At 43.5% G+C, this 22,005-nt stretch overlaps 1 protein-coding gene across 1 annotated transcript in view; it reads left to right on the top strand.

Moving 5' to 3' along the window:
- Positions 1-21,694, top strand: part of LOC134400383 (ubiquitin-ribosomal protein eL40 fusion protein-like) — a 118,976-nt gene extending 97,282 nt beyond the window's left edge. Inside the window, exon 2 of the mRNA XM_063128713.1 lies at positions 21,218-21,694. Within this exon, the coding sequence (XP_062984783.1) occupies positions 21,230-21,616 (387 nt within the window). The 5' untranslated portion in view covers positions 21,218-21,229 and the 3' untranslated portion in view covers positions 21,617-21,694. The remainder of the gene's footprint in view (positions 1-21,217) is intronic.
- The last annotated feature ends 311 nt before the right edge of the window (positions 21,695-22,005 follow it).

Genomic DNA, 22,005 nt, shown 5'->3' with positions numbered 1-22,005 from the left:
GTTCCCCCCCCCCTTCCTCTCAATACCAAACAAATGCTGTCGCTTGATACTTCCTTGTCTTACCTTTCTGCTGATAAGAGCATTTCAGGATAAGAAAAGATACTGCTTTGTTCAAAGATAGAAGCAAGAGGTAAAAAAAATCACGTGTTTGGTTGGAAAAGAAGGGGAAGTGAGCTTTATATCGCAACAGCTAGCAATACCCAGTGTTGCTAAAGGCAAGCAGAAATGAGAATGCGTGCTCTTTGGAATATGATGGTTCTTTAAAATTCTGATAAAGATCCTTAAAGTGGAATGTACATTTGCCTTGACAGTCATTTAATTTGCTGTAATCATCTCAGATAGAACAGCTGATGTGCGCGCAGTTTACCCCAGGTACTCTTTAAGTGGTGACTGAATTATTTGTAGACGACTGTGAAATGATACACAAATAGACCATTTTGACACTCATCGGCATTTCTGCTCTGAGCTTGCCACAAGATAACGTCGTTAGAATCATTTTTACTGCATATAAAATAATTCATGATATTTAGATGAGGCTTAAGGTGTGTATGATGTGGAAAAAATGGCCAAAGCATCGCAGTGGAAAATAGGAATACACAGATTTTGTTAAATCCATTCTGTTTTTCACTGATTGCCAGGTGTCTTTCATTCTGTCATTCACTCATTGATGGATTTGGTGTCCCCACCCCCTTTAGAGATGTATGTAAACAAGTCCACCAGAATTATAGAAAGTTCACTGGCACGTAACGTTTTGCATATTCTTAGAGCAACATACAGTCAATGATCAAAGAGTGTGTGGGTACACACACAGGATTGCTATACAGAAGGGGCTAAAGAGAGATCAAAGATGTATATGTTGTTGTAGTTGTTATTGTTTAAAATTACATATTTCCCAGCAACTTCTGTACTTTCATATGACCAAATTTGCATACAATCCTGGAAAATAATAATGATAATGATGATGATGATGAAGAAGAAGAAGAAGAAGAAGAAGAAGAAGAAGAAGAAGAAGAAGAAGAAGAAGAAGAAGAAGAAGCAGCAGCAGCAGCAGCAAAAAGTGAAGAAAAGGGCAACCAAAATGATCAAGGGGCAGGAGCATCTCCCCTATGAAGGAAGGTAAGAACAGCTGGTATTTAGCTTGGAGCAGACATGATTGAGGTGTACAAAATGATGCCTGATGTGGAGAATGTGGGTAGGGAGACATTTTTTTTCCATCTCACATAATACTAGAATCCAAAGGGGTCATCCCATGAAGCTGATTGGTGGGAGTTTCAGCTTCATGGGATGGCACCTTTTGTGTGCAAAAGAAAGGACTTCTTCACACAGTGCGTATTTAAATTCTGGAACTCACTACCAGAGGATGTAATGATGGCCACCCATTTCGATGGCTTCAAAATGGGGTTGGATAAATTCTTGGAGGCAAAGGCTATCAATGGCTACTAGCCCTGATGGTTGTGTGCTGTCTCCAGTATTTGAGGCAATAAGCCTGTGTGCACCAGTTGCTGGGGAACATGGGTGGGAGGGTGCTGTTGCACCATGTCCTGCTTTGTTAGTCTCTGGCTGACAGCTAGTTGGCTACTGTGTGAACAGAGTGCTGGACTAGATGGACCCAGCATGACACTTCTTATGTTCTTATGTTCTAATAAACCAGTTTGCAAACCCACAGAATCCACGTGACTTGGAAGATATTCATAGAATCATAGAATCATACAACCACAGAATAGCAGTGATGGAAGGGGCCTACAAGGCCATCGAGTCCAACCACCTGCTCAATGTAGGAATCCACCCTAGAGCATCCCTGACAGATGGTTGTCCAGCTGTCCATTGCAGTATCTTCAGATTCATAGACATCCAAAATTGCTTGAATCCATTTTGAATTTTTCCAGCATCCCTAGTCAGGAAGGCAGAAGCGACATTCAAAATTTCATTTCAGTTCTTTCTTTCTTTATTTTTATAAGAAATTATCAAAATACACAATTTTCTTTATATCTGGGATGAAAATAACTTGAGATTAAAAAATGAAAAGAATATGGGAGAAACCAAATTTCTAGATCCATCTATCCAACCCCATGGATTTGAGTGCTTAATTCTTAATACTCTGGATTTAATCGCTATTCATATTCAACCATGACAGTGCTGAGTTAAAGTTCCCACCTCTTTTTTCCTGACTAACTTCTCATCCTCAACAGCTATATGACAGACAGGTAGATTTTGCTCCTCGCCATTCTGGGAATTACTGTACCTATTGAACATAGCTGGTGCAGATGGGCGAGGATTTAGTTTCAATTCATTGTTGTTTATTTTTAATAAGAATTTACCAACATTCACAAATTTCTTCATTTTAGGTACAGAAAGAACTTGAGGTTAAAGAAAGAAAGGAAAGCGAAAAAAAGAGCAAGAGACAGATTCATCCATCTTTAATGATCACTATCAGGTGTTGGAAAAAAGGCACTTTTTAAAACTTCTAGTAAAAAAAGAAAACGAGGCAAGACTTTGAGGATTTTCCTAGTTATCTTCTCCACTCCAGTGACTTTCAGCTCTGCCACCAAATTGAAACACCATTTTCAGAACAATAATGTACTTTTTGGGAGCATCACAAAAGAACACTTTAAAAGCATGAAAAATGCATTTCCCTTATGTAATCATAAAAAAAACCCATAAATTATAATGCAATGTACAGTCCAATTCTTCCATTCAGAGCCCTTAAATGGTATGTGCTGATTAAGCTCTTAGTCATTGATGTTAAATGTCTAATGAAAAGAGCTTTGGATGTGGTTTAACCCATATTAAATACCCCACTGGTGCCCTGGAATTAAAAGAGAAGAAGAAAATTAATCCCATTCTTTGTTCCTTTAATACATTTTAATAATTTTTGCTGCATCTTCCTAACACATTTTAGAGAAAAATGCTAAATTATTTGCAACATTCAACAATGTCGAGCTGTGGTGAAGGAAACAAATGTGAACATTAAAATTTAGAGTGATCCAAGTATTTAGTACACATTGTTTCTTTAGAAGGAGCGTTTTCTGGATTTTTAATAACTCTCTGTGATGATTCTTATTTTGAATGGAACTGGGCACCCTTGAAAGTTATTTTCCCCTGCCTCCTAGTGCTCAGCCTGAGACCGCGGAAAAACTGAACCTAAAGGGGAGGGCGAGATCTCCTGGGGCAAGGGAGGAATCATTCCTCCCTGATCCTGGGATACCCTGTGTGTCATGTGGACACACCGGGACGATCCTGGGGATCATACCGGTATAAAGCCACATCTAGCTATGGCCTGAGTTTCAAGGTGAAGTTTGGAGAATTCCAGTGATAGAATCATAGAATCATAGAATAGCAGAGTTGGAAGGGGCCTAAAAGGCCATCAGTTTGTAGTATCAGCAATACTACAAACGAGAAAGATCTTGGAATTGTTGTAGATCGCAAGCTGAATATGAGCCAACAGTGCGATATGGCTGCAAGAAAGGCAAATGCTATTTGGGGCTGCATAAATAGAAGTATAGCTTCCAAATCACATGAAGTACTGGTTCCTCTCTATTCGTCCCTGGTTAGGCCTCATCTAGAGTATTGTGTCCAGTTCTGGGCTCCACAATTCAAGAAGGATGCAGACAAGCTGGAGCGTGTTCAGAAGAGGGCAACCAGGATGATCAGAGGTCTAGAAACAAAGCCCTATGAAGAGAGACTGAAAGAACTGAGCATGTTTAGCCTGGAGAAGAGAAGATTGAGGGGAGACATGATAGCACTCTTCAAATACTTAAAAGGTTGTCACACAGAGGAGGGCCAGGATCTCTTCTCGATCCTCCCAGAGTGCAGGACATGGAATAACGGGCTCAAGTTACAGGAAGCCAGATTCCAGCTGGACATCAGGAAAAACTTCCTGACTGTTAGAGCAGTGCGACGGTGGAATCAGTTACCTAGGGAGGTTGTGGGCTCTCCCACACTAGAGGCATTCAAGAGGCAGCTGGACAACCATCTGTCAGGGATGCTTTAGGGTGGATTCCTGCATTGAGCAGGGGGTTGGACTCGATGGCCTTGTAGGCCCCTTCCAACTCTGCTATTCTATGATTCTATGATTCTATGAAGTCCAGCCCCCTGATCAATCCACCCTAATGCATATCACTGCTCTTTCCATCCCTTCATGCAATCCAAAGAGATCAAGGCCTTCGCTAGACCTAAGGATTATCCCGGGCAAATGGAGGGGTCGTCCCTGCCTGCTCCCGGGATCCCCTGTGTGTCATTTGGATGTACAGGGATGATCCTGGGACAATCCTGGGATATAGGCCAGGTCTAGCCATGGCCCAACTTTGTATATATTGTTTCAACTTGGTTCATGGTTTAATTTGTTTTTAACTGTGCAGATTTATTGTTTTATACTGTATGCTTTTATCAATACGCCGCTCTGAGATCTTAATGAAATAGGGCGGGATACAAATATTTTAAATAAATAAATAAAGATCATATGTCAGATGAGTCCTGAGCTGAAAGAACATGAAGCTTCTTCTTGTTGATCAACTTGCAGTTTCCAGGCATTTTTCAAGGACAGCCTTACATAGTCCAAATGAAAGATAACAAAGGAGTGTATGAATGCTCTCACTGTAGTTGTGGCTGCTTTCTGTTTTTGCATGGGATGGTGCTTACTGGGTTTTTATTGGGGGTGGTGGTAAGGGGAGGTGATTATAATCCTGTAATCTATTAGTTGATAATCAGTTCCACACACTAATGGCCACCAATTTGGATGGCTTTAAAAGGGGGTTAGATAAGTTTCTGAAGGCTATCAATCACTACTAGTCCTGATAGCAATGTGCTACCTCGCAGTAAACTTATGCAGAGCAGTTGTATGACACATGGGTGGGAGAGTGCTATTGCACTTGTGTCCTGCTTGAGTGTTCCTGGTCAACAGCTGGTTGGCCACTGTGTAAGCAGAATGTTGGACTACATGGACCCTTGGACTGATCAAGCAGGGCTCTTCTGATGTTCTCAGTAGACACTCTAGTGCCCTCTGAATGTTTTGGACTACAACTCCCATAATCACTCACCTTGGACCATGCTAGTCAGGGCTGATGGGAGTTGTAGTCTAAACAGCTGCAGGGCACTAGATTGCCTACTTTTCTGCTTGAAACTTGTTTGAACCTGCATTTGATTGGTGGGAGATTCAGGACAGTTGAAAGAAAATACTTCTTCGCACAGCATGTATTTGAACTATGAAATTCATTACCCCAATATGGAGTGATGGCCACCTATTTGGATGGCTTTAAGAGGGAGTGGAATAAATTCCTGAAGAAGGCTATCAATGGGTACTAGTCCTGATGACTATGTGGTACCTCCAGTAGCAGAGGTCATAAGTTTATGTACACCAGTTGCTGGGGAACATGGGTGGGAGGTTGCTATTGCATCCATGTCCTGCTTATGGAGTTCCCAGTCAACAGCTGGTCAGCCACTGTGTTAATACAATGCTGGACTAGATGGAGCCTTGGTCTGATCCAGGGTGGCTCTTCTTATGTACCTCTGAGTAAAGATGCATAGCACAGGGGTACACATTTTCAGCAAGAAATACTCCTGTTAAAGGGCAGAGCCAAAGAATGGCCATCAAGGCAAAAAGCCTGCAATACGTTAGAGAAGAACTGAGAGCTTTGTCAGTTACCTCCAGTGATAGATCTGCACCATACAGAGTCCATATTTCTTCAACATGATACACATTGAGGCCAGAGAGGAGCAGCTGACCAGGGTGGCAGAGGGGACAGCTTCTTCATCAAATATTCAATCATTTGCCAGTCTTGTTTGAATTTTATTGCTTTCCAAAATTGGAAGATTAGGTGATAATTAGCTGTTTCCCCATCAGTCTCCATTCTACCTCTCTAAGCAATCTTTGGATAATGATCCTAGCCCTCCTCCCTCCAACTTTGGGGACATTTCAGAGCCAAATATTAAGCCAGCAGTTATGACAGTGTGCTCAACCACCTGTTCTCATGACCCAGGCTTGACCCAGTTAACAAAAGACTGCATATCTCAATTAGTCCTGCAGAACCCATCGATTGTCATTCTGTAATTAAGGTTGGCTGGCCTTTTCCCTTTTCTAAAATTTAGATGGCACAAGATGGCAGTCCGACACAGCCCAGTCTAAAATTGGACACTTCCAGAGTGCGCTAATTGAGGGATGACTTGGACATTGCAGCATAAGAACACATTGAATGTGGTATATTGGAGAACACTACCTCTGCCTAGCTATAAACATGCTACATTTGAATCACTGTTCTCAGACATGGTGAGATGCAATTTCTTAAATGAAGTATTGGCAGGATGCAGGTATCAGAGTGATTCATACTGTTCTGTGTTCCTCCTTCTTCAAGCAAACAGGAATTCAGCAGAGCCTTTACCTGCAGAGGTGAGCAACTTCTAGTGGTCAGGGAGCTGCTTTGCTGCCCCTGGAAGTCAGGGCATCTCTACACCACAAGGGTGTAGAGGGAGGATCACAGACTTACCGTCTTCCGCGATCCTCCCTGGGTGTCCAGAAAGCTGTGCGATATCCTGTAAGGATGTCGCGGCCGCCATTTTTTAAAAAAATGAGAGAGGGAGAGGAGCACATGTGCGCTCCAACAAAAAAGTAAGAAAGAAGACAACAACAACCCAAATCCCGCTTCCCCCCTGAAGAACACAGAGCGCCTGAAGAGCTCTGTGCCCTGTGCCCAGTTCCTGACTCCTTGCATTTACTTCCAAGGAGGTGGGATGAAACCAAGGAAAGGGAAGGGAAAGGAACCTCTCATGCAAGCACTGAGTCATTATTGACTCTTGGAGGGACACCAGCTTTCGCTGATGTTTTCTTGGCCGGCCTTATAGCGGGGTGGTTTGCCGTTGCCTTCCCCGGCCGTTATTACCTTTCCCCCAGCTAACTGGGTACTAATTTTACCAACCTCGGGAGAATGGAAGGCTGAGTTGACCCGAGCCGGCTGCTTGAAACCAGCTTCCGCTAGGATTGAACTCAGGCCGTGAGGAGAGTTTCAGCTGCAGAAACTGCTGCTTTACCGTTCTGCGTCACACGAGGCTCGGGATGAAACCAAGATGGGACAAAAATTGTGGGGAAAATCAGGCTAAAAGCCATCCCGTTTATCCTAGGGAAATGGAGGGACCATCTCTCTCTGCCCCTGGGATCCCCTGTGTGTCATGTGGGCGCACAGGGATGATCCTTGGGGTAAAGACTAGAGTAGACATGCCCTTATTGTGGTCTGCACCCCTGTCCTCAGCTGGTAAGATTGCCATTGAAATTACAAAAAGTAATAATTAAAAAATGGATTAGGTTTGAAAAGAAAGGAGAATCTGTCCATAATGAGAAGCAGAATCTGGTTACTGGGTGGGTGGGGGGCAGTGGGGCGTCAAAATGAAGGCCACTGGAGTTGCATACAGCTCATGGACCATGTGTTGCCCACCGATGCTTTGTATGATGAAACAGTGGAAACCTACGGTGTTTTCATAGCCATTCTCGTACTGTTAGAGCAGTACGACAATGGAACCAGTTACCTAGGGAGGTTGTGGGCTCTCCCACACTAGAGGCATTCAAGAGGCAGCTGGACAACCATCTGCCAGGGATGCTTTAGGGTGGATTCCTGCATTGAGCAGGGGGTTGGACTCGATGGCCTTGTAGGCCCCTTCCAACTCTGCTATTCTATGATTCTATGATCTGTTTATCTAGAAATGTACAGGTTGACCGGCCATTACAGAGGTGCAGAAACAAGTACACAGGCAGTGAGTGCCTTTAGGGTAAGGATGTGGGGTGAATTTTCTTTGGTCCACATGTTTAAGAGAGCCCAATTTACATGTCCTGGACACATATGCTGATTGGAAGAAAAGTACCCTTGGGACTGCAGACTTCTGTGAATTCTGTGATGCAGTCCTTGGCTTAAAAATCTGTTAAAGAAAATGCAGTTATTAGAGAAAGTTGTCTACAAGAATGCCTATATTAGAGAAAGTGGTGTGCACTCATGTGCATATTAGAAACAGTTGTGTGCAAACCATATTTGTGAGGGAACGCTACGGATGAAAATAAACCCGACGTCTGCGCAGCCCAATGGCTTGGGCGGGAAGCCGGGCATTGCATCTGGGGAGCTGCTGAATGAAGCTCCCCTAAGTGCACACATGTGCCACGTGAGGCAGGGCAGGGCTGTGCCTATAAAGGCAGTCCGCGCCAGGCAACAGCCTCTTTTGGTCACTGACCCCACCGCCCCTCCTTTCTTCTAGTATGGGATCAGCCAGTCGCTCCCTTTGCAGGGAGGGCTGAGTCGGAATTTTTCCTTCCACATTGTGCAGGGTTTTTGCCTACTTCATACTGGGAGTTTTATGGGGGAAGGACGAATAAATAGGTTAATTCGTGGCAAGGTGGTGAGGGAATTGGCTATAGTAGATAGGGACTTTGAGCACTCTGGCACCTTTTGGTGACTGGTATAACCAGAGCTCCTGCTCCTCGGGGGATATGCAGCTCCCATGTCAGGATATCACATGCCTTTGAAGACCTGCTTCACCTACTTGCTGTTGTTATGGTAGCAAGTGGGGTGGAATAGGGCGGTCTCCCCACGCTAACAAAGTGTCTGATAAGGAAGGAGCTGGCTTTCCCAACTCCTTGCTTTGAAGAGTGGCTCACCCATAATGCCAGGCAAGTGGCCTGAGAGAAGGACATTAATTCCCGCACTTTCACATGCAGATTCAGGGAGGGATGAAGCTACCCAGTTGTTTAATAAAGAGGCCTTAGTTTACCCAAGCTCTGGTGTCTGCATCTTTATTCTACGCTTCCTTCTCCACTCACAAATGTGAGCCTCTGTACATTTTCCTTTTTCATTGCAGATATGGGACAGAATGGACTTATGACTGAATGTATATGAAAAATGACGTGGACTAGAAATAGAACGGTCCTTCCATCCCTACCCAGGGGGGGGATTGGGAGGGGGGCCTAGCACATTGGAAGCGCATCTGCTTTGAATTCTGACAGTCCCAGCTTCGAACTCCAGAATTTCTAGGAAAACTTCCCGAGCTGCTGCCAGTCAGTGTCGATAATACTGGATGAGATGGACAAACGGTCTGATTCCTGTCTTCCTAACACGTCTCTCCATAAGATCTGCTCCATTTGCTCAGGCCCAGGATTGAAGTCCAGGTCTTGTGTTGCCCTCTAGTTATATATCCTTGGGCCACACATTCATATTTCATTAGATATTAATGGTCTGTGATCTCCTGACTTGGATGGCCTCAGTGTGCTTCAGGAGGAAGCCCAAACCTATCAGGAAAGGATTACAGGGTGCTGGAGTTGGAGGTTTTATCAGGCACACGAGATCCTCTTGTCTGTGTAATCAAAGTTTGCTTTAGCCAGGGCTACTGTTTGCTAAAGAGAGATTATTTCAGCTTTCCTTGTAGAAGCTCTTGTGGTGAAAAAGAAAAAAACCCACACACACACACACAAAATTCACACATCTTCCAATGTGTATTTGTGGGAACACAGCATAAAACTGTGTGATTCCTGTAACATCATTCTTTCAGTTTGATTCAAATTTGAGGACTTCCCCACCCCATCTAGGCATTAATATGTAACAAGGCTGTAGAAAGCGTTTTTCTTGTTCAAGAACATGTTTCTGCCTTGTTCGCCAATTCTTGTTTTTTTCAATTGATCGTTTGTCGATAGTGAGTTGATTGTTTATTTCTTCTAAGTTCATGGACGTGATTTTAATGCATAATTGGAAAGCTGATACACAATCCACACTATGACATTTGTGTGTTGTGTTGCTCAGCAATAAAACACTTTGAATAAAGCCGACTAAGATTTATGGGAATCATTGAGAGTAACTGTATATATGTTTGTCTGCATGTGTGTCTTTCTGGAACAGGACTGTCCCTACCATGAGGCAGACTGTGGTGGCCTCAGGTGGCAGATGCTTGGAGAGGGTGAAGGGGCAGGAGAGAGGTGTCCGGGGACAGAGTTGTAGGTGTTTTGCAGCCTTTCTCCTGCACCCCCAAGCTAGCTTGCTGTGCTTAGGCATGGTGGAGGGCACTGTCCCATTGACAATGTTGAGGCCAGATTCAGCTATCACATTGGACGGATCCTTCATCTGGAATGGGAGAGGCACCAGCAATACGTTTTATGTCAGACGCATATTTATTTATTTATTTATTTATTTATTTATTTATTTATTACATTTTTATACTGCCCAATAGCCGAAGCTCTCTGGGCGGTTCACAAAAATTAAAACCATAATAAAACAACCAACAGGTTAAAAGCACAAATACAAAAAATACAGTATAAAAAGCACAACCAGGATAAAAACCATGCAGCAAAATTGATATAAGTTTAAAATACAGAGTTAGAACAGTAAAATTTAAATTTAAGTTAAAATTAAGTGTAAAAATACTGAGAGAATAAAAAAGTCTTCAGCTGGTGACGAAAGGAGTACAGTGTAGGCGCCAGGCGGACCTCTCTGGGGAGCTCATTCCACAGCCGGGGTGCTACAGCGGAGAAAGCCTTCCTCCTAGTAGCCACCTGCCTCACTTCCTTTGGCAGGGGCTCATGGAGAAGGGCCCCTGTAGATGATCTTAAGGTCCTACAAAGTTCTACAAAGAGGGTGTTGCTTGTCTTATTGGTTGGGCAGTCTAGAACCTTCATCTCTGGAAGAGTGCTGGCAAAAAGCACCCCATTCATTTTTACAATGTTTTTTAGGTGGGATAGATACATCATGTTTAAACCCTGTACTCTTTCATCTGTGCTTGTCAAGCACAGTGCCATTGCCACTAGCCTCTGTGGGGTGTATGAGTTCAGAGACAGACTCTGATTCAGATTTAGAACAAGATAATTGGGGATCCAGTTTAATTGTGGGAAACTCAAGTCCTGGGAGCCTGGCTCTGCCTGGCCTCCCATTTGATTACAGGCTGAAGGAAAGCAAGACTCCCTTTCAGCCACAGCTGCAAGATAAAGCTTTGAGACAAACCTCTGATTTACAGCCTGACTGTGTAGGAACCAGGCTGGAGGAGACTCCACAGGGAAGAGGGTTGAGCAAGTGTCACCCAGATTAAGACATTCACTGAAATAGGTGGAACAGAGATGCCCTGTTCAGCATAGAACCCAGTAACAGGCTAGATTCTGCTGTCATATGAAGCTTCCATAACCAAATCAGACCATCGGTCACCTTGCCCAGGGTTGTGGATTCTGATTTAAGGCTGTATGATAAATTTGCTCAGTTGAGGGGTGCTGTTGTTGTTTGTGGAGTTACCCAATTTTCACCTCCTGGATCCAAATGTAGACTCAAAGAGAATTTGTGGTTGGAAGTACATCTATTTCTGGGCTTGTGATACATTCCACAAAACATGCTGTTGAGGTTTTCCAGGCCCTCCCGCTGTGATGGGAGACAATGAAGTGGTCTGCCAAGTTATCCACAAAACTTTATTCAGCCAATAAACATCTCTTCACACCTGAAGAGTGTAAAGACTAGGAACTTTCCTCTAGGCTACAACCTGGGTGGCTAAGCAAGACGATTGTCCTTTCAGCAAAAGGGAAGGTCTTTTCCCTGAGCCACTTTACTTCAGGGAGGATTCTTTTGAAAAAGACTTTCAGAAGAAGCTAGCCAAGTTGATCACTTCTCGACTTCTTTTAGCTCTGCCAGTTTGAGTTGTGAGCATTTTCTCTGATAAAGGCTGGTGATGATTCATCTCTGGCTCCTGAATAGCCTCAGAGAATCTCCTCCCTCACTTCCTGTGTTGGCTGGTATATTTCTAGTCCTGTTTCCTCTGGTTCAGAATCAGATTCTGATTCATAGTCTGAAATATCAAAAAATGTGTAGGTTTAAATCTGTATACAAAAATGTGTACATTAATGCAGAAATTACAAAATATGTGCACTACTCTCTGTATCGATTTTTTAACAACAACAACATCAACACAAGCTCATGCTGAAACAGGACAGGACATGGTGGACCTCAAAATCCAAACAATCTCAGTGAGGCTAAGATTGACAGATCAGTCCATCCCTACTCTGCTTGTGAGGGCCCCTGAATGATACCCAACTGAGATACTTCCCAGCCCTGCTATCAGAAGAATTGAGGACTGTACCAGGGGACTGAAACTTCAAACAAAACGCCCCACTGTGGAGCTCATGCTCCCTCTCAAAGCAGACTCCATTTGCGACAATTCTCACGAGTCAATCAGAGAGGTGCAAAAATTGAACCTGGTGATAATGGCATATATTCAACTCTGTTCTTATTCTGCAGTTCTCTACCTAGTAGAACTGTATCTCCTTGAAAACAGGTTTTGTGTATCAACCATGACGCCTAACAGAATCTTTAAACAGTTCTGCCTTTGCGTGATCCCACAGTCTTCATCGTCTTTCCTGAGATACCCACCTGCATGCCATCAAATAGTATTTTCTTTTGTCTTGCACACTCCCACACAATCTTCCCTGTGTCGAGTACAAAGCGAGGTGGCGTAAATCAATTCCAGACCTGAGGCACTTGAAGGAAATTGCTGAATCACTCCAGTTAATTATGGAAGTAGGGCAACAAGACCAGAGCAACTCAGCTGAGTTTAGCAAGATTCTGAATGGAGGCAAATCTATAGAATCATTGAAAGGGCTTCTGAGGACATCTAATCCATCCCTCTGCTCATGCACAAAATAAGTACCTATAATACAGGAGTGGGCAACTTGTGGTCTTCCAGATTTTTGGCCTACAACTCCCATCGTCAGCTATGTCATCCCTGATTTGGAACTACCCACCTTCTGCTGAAAAACCTCTTGTGGAGGATAGTCCATTACCTGTTGTTCCACTGTTGCACAGCAAATACCATCAGCAAGTTCTCCCTCATGTTTTGTAAAAATTAGAGCTGAACCAAAATTCCTCAGAAAATATTTATTTATGTATTTTGTATGAAATCCTTATCATAGAATCATAGAATAGCAGAGTTGGAAGGGGCCTACAAGGCCATCGAGTCCAGCCCCCTGCTCAATGCAGGAATCCACCCTAAAGCATCCCTGACAGATGGTTGTCCAGCTGCCTCTTGAAGGCCTCTAGTGTGGGAGAGCCCACAACCTCCCTAGGTCACTGATTCCATTGTCATACTGCTCTAATAAAGCTCAACTGAAAACTTTTCTTTTTCCTAAAGCTTTTAAAACTTGATGTTCTGCAGACTTTATACTGTTAGTTTTACCCTACCCTGTGCCTGCTTACCCTACCCTGTGCCTGTTTGCATTCTCTTCCCCTCCTTATTGTTTTACTATGATTTTATTAGATTGTAAGCCTATGCGGCAGAGTCTTGCTATTTACCGTTTTACTCTGTACAGCACCATGTACATTGATGGTGCTATATAAATAAATAATAATGATAATAATAATAATAATAATAGTCAGGAAGTTTTTCCTGAACCTTGAGATGTTCCTTTTTCTCAGCCTCCTAGAAAACAGGGGGGGGGGACTGTTCAGCTGCTGGGGGGGCACGTTGCTTTCTGGCTCACCTCCCAGTGGTGATGTCAGGTAGTAGGCCCTTCCCCTGAATCCCTGACTCTTCCCATGCTGCCTGAAGTCCCCACCCCCCTTCAAAGTCAGGGATTTTCTCCTGGTAGAAAAAGGCACTGTAAAGAAACTGACTTTTTTTGAGATAAAACTTGAATATGTTCAAGCGTTATTTTTTTGTTTTTGTTTCAGTGACTGGAGGCAAAGTGGTAAATAGGTAAAATGTATGTGTTTGAGTTGAGACTTACGTTTGAGTGATGATGTGTCATAAATAGGGTGTGCTGGTGCAGTGGAAGTTGATGTTTGCATTACAAGGGAAATATGAGGCCAGGTTTCTGTCTTCTATATAGTAAGGTTGGATTGAAATCGGTCCCATTTGAGCAGAGGGTAGAATCATAGAATCATAGAACAGCAGAGTTGGAAGGGGCGTACAAGGCCATCGAGTCCAACCCCCTGCTCAATGCTAAACAACCTGAGGATGTCTGATGGTTCTGTATTTGAATGAAGGTGCCGTGATGGAATGTTGGCTACAACAAAGCTGCTCACGCTATTTACGGCTGCAGTTTTGCACAAATCACATTTTATTATAATGTCCGTGTCATGGGCTGAGCCCATGGTCCCTTTAAAAGAACATCTTTTGCTTCATCCCAGGGAGAGGGGTTTCTTTGTGTCTGAAAAGGGAGTAGTAAGCGAAGTGCCAAGGCTGTGCTGGGCGAGAAGTGCCTGGCATTTGATAAAGCCTCCCCAGGCTGGTACTGGGGGGAAAGTAAAAAGTTGCAGATGTGCAATGTCTGGGAGCATTACCCCTTCCCTTCGGGAGAGGTATGGGTTGCTATGGGGTTTCTATTGGTTAAGGTGGGTCTGGTGACAAGGGGGTTCCAGAAAGGGATAAAAGGTGTAGGCACCTAAGGGTCTGGTCTCTTTCCTGTGGGTGTTAGAAGTCCAGCGTGTGTGTGGTGAGTCAGAGCATCCAGGCCGGACTGGCTGGATGGCGGAGGCCCCACGTGGCCGCTGAGAGAAGGAGTTTAGCTCGAGTGGCATAAAACCAAGTCAGGGTGAGCAACAAAGGCTGAGTCACAGAGTTAGGTGTTTATTTTGTTTTAGAATAGATTTGAGTACAATTGGGGCAAGGGACCTTGCCAGAGTTATGGCTGGTGGGGGTGGTTAATCGGGGAGCGAGTGTGAATTCTGTTAAGCTTGAGAGTGTGAAAGGGAAGGGTGAAGTGCCCTTCCTTTGTTATTCCTTTGTCCGTGTTCTTCCCCCAAACCTCCTAATTGTTAACATTAATGTGTGGACCCTTATGACAGTGTATGTGTGTGAAGAATAAGAGTGTTTGGTCCCTATTCTGGAGTGTGGTGTGGTTTCCTTGAGAACCTAGACTGTAAAGGATTAACAAGCAGCAGTGAAGGGGTGTGTGTCTGGGCTGGTTGAGTCAGACCCCCCCCCCTTCTCCTGCCGGGGAATTGCTAAGCCAAACGGAGCAGCCATGAATTTGCGCAAATCAAGATTTGCACATAAAAAAGAGCAGAAATTGCAAGCTCACCTGAGTCAGTATGTGCCAAGTTGAGCCACCTCAGGGATCCATGAGTTGGCCTCCCGGGGTCTTAGCTGGCAAAAACCCACTGATCTCCACCCCCAAAATTGATCCCTCTGACATCCGTATTATTACATTGCCTCTTTTCCAGGCTAAACATGCCAAATTCCTTCCACATTTACTCATAGGACTTGAAGCTGCCTCCCTTTTGGGAGAAGGTTATAAGAAGGATAAACTTTGTACTGAAACAATCTTTAATATGGAACAATGTGCATGTCCTCCTAAACTACCTACCGGCTTCTTGGAAATTAACACAGAGTCAGTGCAAATGGATTTTCAGAGCCCTTAGGACAGCTAAAAGACTTACCTGATCACGTTGGAAGGATAAATGCTCACCTCCCATCCCATAATGCAGTTGACTAAGGACTTAACAATGCTAACATTTGAATGGGTGTTATAGGCATGACTTGTGAGTGGATAAATACATGGATGTTTGGTCTGCTTTTCTTGAAACCTATGCATAACTCCCCCCCTTTTTTTAAAAAAAAAACACACCAAATGGTATATTTGATGGGGAAAATGATGATATTCCTAAATATGTAATGTTGTTTTGTTTTTGTTTTTCATTATTTATTTTTGTTCTGCTTTATTAACATGCACAATGAAAAAAATGGGGAAAAATTAAGTCAGTTCTCCAGTTCATCTCACCCAGTTAATCTAATTGGAAACAGTTCTACAGGTCTCTCAAAGGCCTTTCTCAGCCTTACAGCCTGTAATTCGTTAAGTGGATACTAGGGATTTAATTTGGGTCCTTATGCATGTAAAACATGGGCACCAGCACTGAGATATGGTCACTTCTCACATATCTGTGAGCTGTAGCTCTTTCTCAAATAAGGCTTTCAGAACTAGTCCATCAAAATGCCTTTGCCATTCCTGATGAGCTTGCTTCTCGTTATTTTCCCTTATCTGCCTCTCTCTTTCTGAAAAGCCTTTCAATACTAGCTCAGATTATGAATATTAAAGGTCTTCTAAAGCACAATATTAGATGTCATGCATTGCACGTGATCTGAAGTGCTCAAGTATCAGCAACAGATTCCTCTGTCACAGAGAATCCCATCAGGAGGTGTGTGTTATTTTTTGTGTTGCTAGAAATCAAGTATAGGACTAGGGAGGGATTGAGACCAATTTCACCCCTCTCCAGGCCTCTATGGGAATTTCCCATCACTTTTTTTTTTTTATTATTACATTTTTATACCGCCCAATAGCCGAAGCTCTCTGGGCGGTTCACAAAAATTAAAACCATCATAAAACAACCAACAAGTTAAAAATACAAATACAAAATACAATATAAAAAGCACAACCAGGATAAAACCACGCAGTACATATCACTTACAGTATATATGGCTTGCCTTCTTTCTTCAAGCATTGTGTGGATCTACACTTCTGCTCATATCGATTTTTTGAGCCTTTGTAACATTGTAATTTGTATCGCTACTTTGTATACCGTTGCTCAGTAGCATTACTTACCTTTTCTTGTAACGTTGTTGCAGAACACACTGTTCGTTGCCCTGTTGTCTGTGTTGTTTCTTCTTCTCGTTTCTGTGATCCTTGCAATTCCCAGACTGTCCTTTCTCTGCGCCTCCCACTTCCTTGTTTTTGTATTTTCTGCGCCTCTCTAGCTAACATTCCTTTATGCACATGCTCTTAATTGTCGGAGTTGTCTGTCTTTTGAGGAAAGTGTAGGGATGCCTGGTGAACGGAATGTGTTAAATCTTTCTCATTTTTAAAACATTATTTCCATGGCATTACATGCAACCTACCTCGGGTAAAAACTTACTTTTTTTTTTTAAATTAAATTAAGGATGCACATCCTTCAATAAAAAAATAAAAAATAAAAAAAGTTTTTACCCAAGGTAGGTTGCATGTAATGCCTCGGAAATAATGTTTTAAAAATTAGAAAGATTTAGCACATTCCATTCACCAGTTCTAACAATGGTTACTGAAGGCGCGTAGAGGAAGTTGCATCAGACAGGATGCCCGGTGAGGGATCATAGAATCATAGAATAGCAGAGTTGGAAGGGGCCTACAAGGCCATCGAGTCCAACCCCCTGCTCAATGCAGGAATCCACCCTAAAGCATCCCTGACAGATGGTTGTCCAGCTGCTTCTTGAAGGCCTCTAGTGTGGGAGAGTCCACAACCTCCCTAGGTAACTGATTCCACCGTCGCACTGCTCTAACCGTCAGGAAGTTTTTCCTGATGTCCAGCTGGAATCTGGCTTCCTTTAACTTGAGCCCGTTATTCCGTGTCCTGCACTCTGGGAGGATCGAGAAGAGATCCTGGCCCTCCTCTGTGTGACAACCTTTTAAGTATTTGAAGAATGCTATCATGTGACATTAGTTTTGCAATGCGACACAGAAGACATCGTAGCAACAGAGCACATTGAAAGAAGTCTAACGACACAGAAGCGTTACAACGAAAGGTAAAACGGTACAAAACCTTTCGGTATAACGATACAAGGAACACATCATCACGTGATCACTGACGTCATCCAGAGCTATCTATAACGTTACAGCTGCAGTAATGTAGATTCGGCCATTGTTTGCAGCAGGACACTCACCAATGTTCACTCAGTCCTGTCAGGCTCAAAGAACCACTGAATTCAGCAAACCACAGAGCAGTCATTAATCGGGATATTGCAGGTATCCGGCTGGGGCTTGAGGCCTGGCAATTTCTCAAGGCCTAGCAATTTTTCCTAAAGGAGACATTTATGCAAAATTACAGGCATAAATGGTCTAAATGCTGAGTTTTTAACTGACCCTAGAATAGTTGTTTTAAATGGACATTGTTGTTTTTATGCTTTTGTTGGTTTTAATTTTTTATATTTTTTAATGTTCTTTGTTTTTAACCTTTGTAAACAGCCCAGAGAGCTTTGGTAAAGGGGCGGTATATAAAGGTAAAAAATAAATAAATAAATCTTTTATGCCTGTAATTTTGTGTAAATCTCTCCTTTGCAGCTGCCATTTATGGAAACGGCCCTTTACAAAATGGCGGTTTGCTGAGGGAGGAGGAGGTTGCTGCAAGTAAGGTCAGGTGGATGGTGAGGATCCAGTCAGCAGTGTGTGACCCAGGCTGTGGTAACTTTGCCCTAATCATGAATGATGATCTAAGCTGAAAGCCTTTATCGATAAATAAGCTATGTGTCGATCAGAGTGAGTTTTGATGAGACGAATTATCTTTGAAGATGAGAGCCCCTACTGATAAAAACTTTGCCATACAAAGCAGATGAATTTGTCTGAGACCTTAGGGACCTTAGAGCTGGCGTGGTGTGAGAGCTGGCGTGGGGTAGTGGCTAAATTGTCAGACTGGGAGCCGGGAGATCCAGGTTCTAGGCCCCCACTCAGCCATGGAAACCCACTGGGTGACTTTGGGCCAATCACAGACATCTCAGCCCAACCTACCTCACAGCGTTGTTGTTGTGAGGATAAAAAGGAGAGGAGGAGGAGGATTACGTATGCTGCTTTGGGTTCCTTGGAGGAAAAAAGGTGGGATATAAATGCAATAATAAATAAATAAATAAATAAATAAATAAATACAAAAAACAAATTAAAATTGCTCAATTTACAAACAAAGGAACCAGAAAAAACAGTGGCTGGTCAGTTGAGGAAGGCTTCTCAAAACAGAGTTGTTTTCAGGAGGTGCCAGAAGCAGCCTAGTGTTGGTGCCTGGCTGACCTCCAGGGGCAGAGAGAAGGGGCCACCACAGTAAAGGCTCTTAGAATCATAGAATAGCAGAGTTGGAAGGGGGCTACAAGGCCATTGAGTCCAACCCCCTGCTCAATGCAGGAATCCACCCTAAAGCATCCCTGACAGATGGTTGTCCAGCTGCCTCTTGAAGGCCTCTAGGGTGGGAGAGCCCACAACCTCACCAGGCAACTGATTCCATTGTCGTACTGCTCTAACAGTCAAGAAGTTTTCCCTGATGTCCAGCTGGTCTTCTCCTGGTGGATTCCAATTGGGCCATAGGTCCATGTGGAACCACCAGGAGCATGCCCTCTAATGATCTCAGTCTTGGTAAGGGAGAAGGCACTCTCTCAGGTATCCTGGACTGAAGCTGTTTAGGGCTTTGAACACTAGTACCAAAAGCATAAACCTGGCCCGGTAGCCAGTACAATTATGTAAGATTAAGCTACAAAGATCTTGTGAGATCTGAAAAATACAGAGTTTAAAAAGTCTCCAGATCAATTGAAAGCACATGCTCAAATTGATCTTTCACAGTAAGCTGCTCAACATTTTCCTTTCTCCCCTCCTGCACAAGAAATACCTCTGTTTTGCCCCCAAATGCTCTGTTCTAATCCATGACATTTTCTGAGCTTTACTCTTCTGGCAATCACTTCTGCTCAAGGTGTTGCAGTCTGGAAAATTAGAACAATGGCATTATGCCCTGAACTGAAGAGGCTGCTGTCCAAAGTGTTTGGCAGATGATCAAGCTTCACCACCTGCATGAAAGAGATCTCTTTCCCCACACAATATCGACCACACAGTCCTATTTTACAGCCCTTCTTCTTTCTTAATCTATCATGGAAGGCATCAAAGGAACACTGGAAGATGTTATGAAGCCCCCAGCCCTGATGGTTTTGATAACAATAGCCAAATTTCTTCAGGGAGTTTCTCATCTCTCTAATTATGCTCTATGGAAAATAGGTTGTTGGTTAAGCAGTGGTACTGGTGACATTCTACTCTTCCCAATTCCAAGAATTCAGGCCTAGTGGACTTCTCTACTCTCAGGCTTAAAGGAATAGTGCAGCATCTAAGCTTTGGAAAAAGCAAAACAATTTCTTATTATTTATAGGCTTCTGCTAGGGCAAAATATCTGGGAGATACTCAGTGAAATGGGCAGTGCAACCCTATACAATTCTATTCAGAAGTAAGCCCAGGTTAACATTACCATATGAAAAGGAGGACAGGGCTCCTGTATCTTTAACAGTTGTAGAGAAAAGGGAATTTCAGCAAGGTGTCATTTTTATGCATACAGCACCTGGTGAAATCCCCTCTTCATCACAACAGGTAAAGCTGTATGAGCCCTGCCCTCTTTTGTAAGTGTTGACTCTAGTATAGCTAGAAATGTCCTTAAAGATACAGGAGCCATGTCCTCCTTTTCATATGGTCACCCAGGTGACTTCAGCAGAACTTACTCCCTGGGAAGTGCATATAGGATTGCAGGTAGAGGGGTCTGTTAAAAAGATCCTTTCTGAGCGGGGAAGTAGAATATCCTTGGGAATTCTGTTTCCCACTTGGTGTCTTTTTCCCTGCTGTGCAATCCAAGGCTATTACTTGGAGACAAAACCCATTGCACTGAATGGGGATTTCATCCAAGTAAGCATGCACAGCATTGCAGTTTGGCAGCCCAGTACCCCATACAGTTCAATGATGCCTACTCCGAGGAAGTATGCATTTGTGCTCTACAGCACAATCCTATCCTTGCCTACTCAGAAATAAGTCCCATTTTTTTCAATTGGGCTTATCCCCAGTTAAGCGGGTAGAGAACTCCAGACTTTTGCATATTAGGTCCTCACAACTATCAGGAACCTTGCAGAGAATAATGGCTCATGCAGAAGCTCATACAATGTACTCTGTCTCATACCTCATATGTTCAGAGTTGCCACCTTTGAACCTGGCAAATTGGGGACTGTCTGGCCATTAATGGCTTGAATGGTCTAAAATGAGTTGGACATAATGGGTCCTATTAAAAGACACAGTTTAATCAAGGGTATGCAATAAAATAATTAAAATTATATTAACTATTAGATAGAGGTTCGGAAAAAGAGTCACTAAGGCCTAATGACCCTTATTATTCCAAATAGCTATTTCAATTTTCAGACAAACAAAAGATGCAATGCTCTCTATTTCTGCAAAACAGATTAGTTTTTAAAGAGCACTTTCTTTTGTGTCTTGCTGCCTCTAGAAGCAGCTTTTATTTTATTTTATTTTAAATTGTCACCCACAGTTATGTCATGTTTGGCTATGCGAAATTGGAGGGACAAACTGCCCGTAATAGGTTTACTACTTATGCTGGACAGTATTCCCCAAAATTTTTACAATCCATAAAATAGTGAGGGATGCATGAGGAATTTGAGGGCCATGAATTCCTTAGGGATGATGTGAGCGCTCTTTCCGTTGGACGAGGAGAGGCAGCAAGAGGCGCATGGAGGGTGACACTCAGCTGCCACAATGCAGATCTTCATGAAAACCCTGACGGGCAAAACCATCACGTTCAAGGTGGAGCCCAGTGACACCATCGAGAACATCAAGGCAAAGATCCAGGATAAAGAAGGTATCCCTCCAGTCCAGCAGCGTCTGATCTTTGCCGGGAAGCAGCTGGAAGACGGGCGCACGCTTTCGGACTACAACATCCAGAAAGAGTCCACCCTTCACTTGGTGCTGCGTCTCCGTGGAGGGATCATCGAGCCGTCCCTTCGCCAGCTTGCCCAGAAGTACAACTGCGACAAGGTGATCTGCCGCAAGTGCTACGCCCACCTGCACCCCCGTGCTGTCAACTGCCGCAAGAAGAAATGCGGCCACACCAACAACCTGCGTCCAAAGAAGAAGGTGAAGTAAAGGGTACGGCTGCATCGCTCTCTGCTACACCCCCACGTCTGCGCTGTTGCAGCGAAGTTCTCGGTCTCCAGGGTACTTTCCCCCCCCCATTAGAATAAAACTTCCAGTGCACCAAGAAAAAAAAAGGGATGATGTAAGCATCCAGTTGGGGCTTGAAGTCTAGAAAGAATTTCTCAGTGTATTCCTCTATTCATCTGCATTCTTCCTTGAGTTTCGTCAGCTTCATGGGACAGGTGGTATCAGAGCTTTCAGAATTCTCAGTGGAGGAGATGTAGGAGATGGTAAGTGGGCCATGATGTGAAGAAGTCCTCTCTTCTGCTCCTCTTGATGCTACTGTTACCTTGAGAAACCCACAGTGGCTACAGTGGAATAGTGTGTCCTTCCTTAAA

This window comes from Elgaria multicarinata, chromosome 6, assembly GCF_023053635.1.
Source record: "Elgaria multicarinata webbii isolate HBS135686 ecotype San Diego chromosome 6, rElgMul1.1.pri, whole genome shotgun sequence".
In the NCBI taxonomy this organism is placed as follows: Eukaryota; Metazoa; Chordata; class Lepidosauria; order Squamata; family Anguidae; genus Elgaria; species Elgaria multicarinata.
This window is presented reverse-complemented; position numbering and strand designations above follow the sequence as displayed.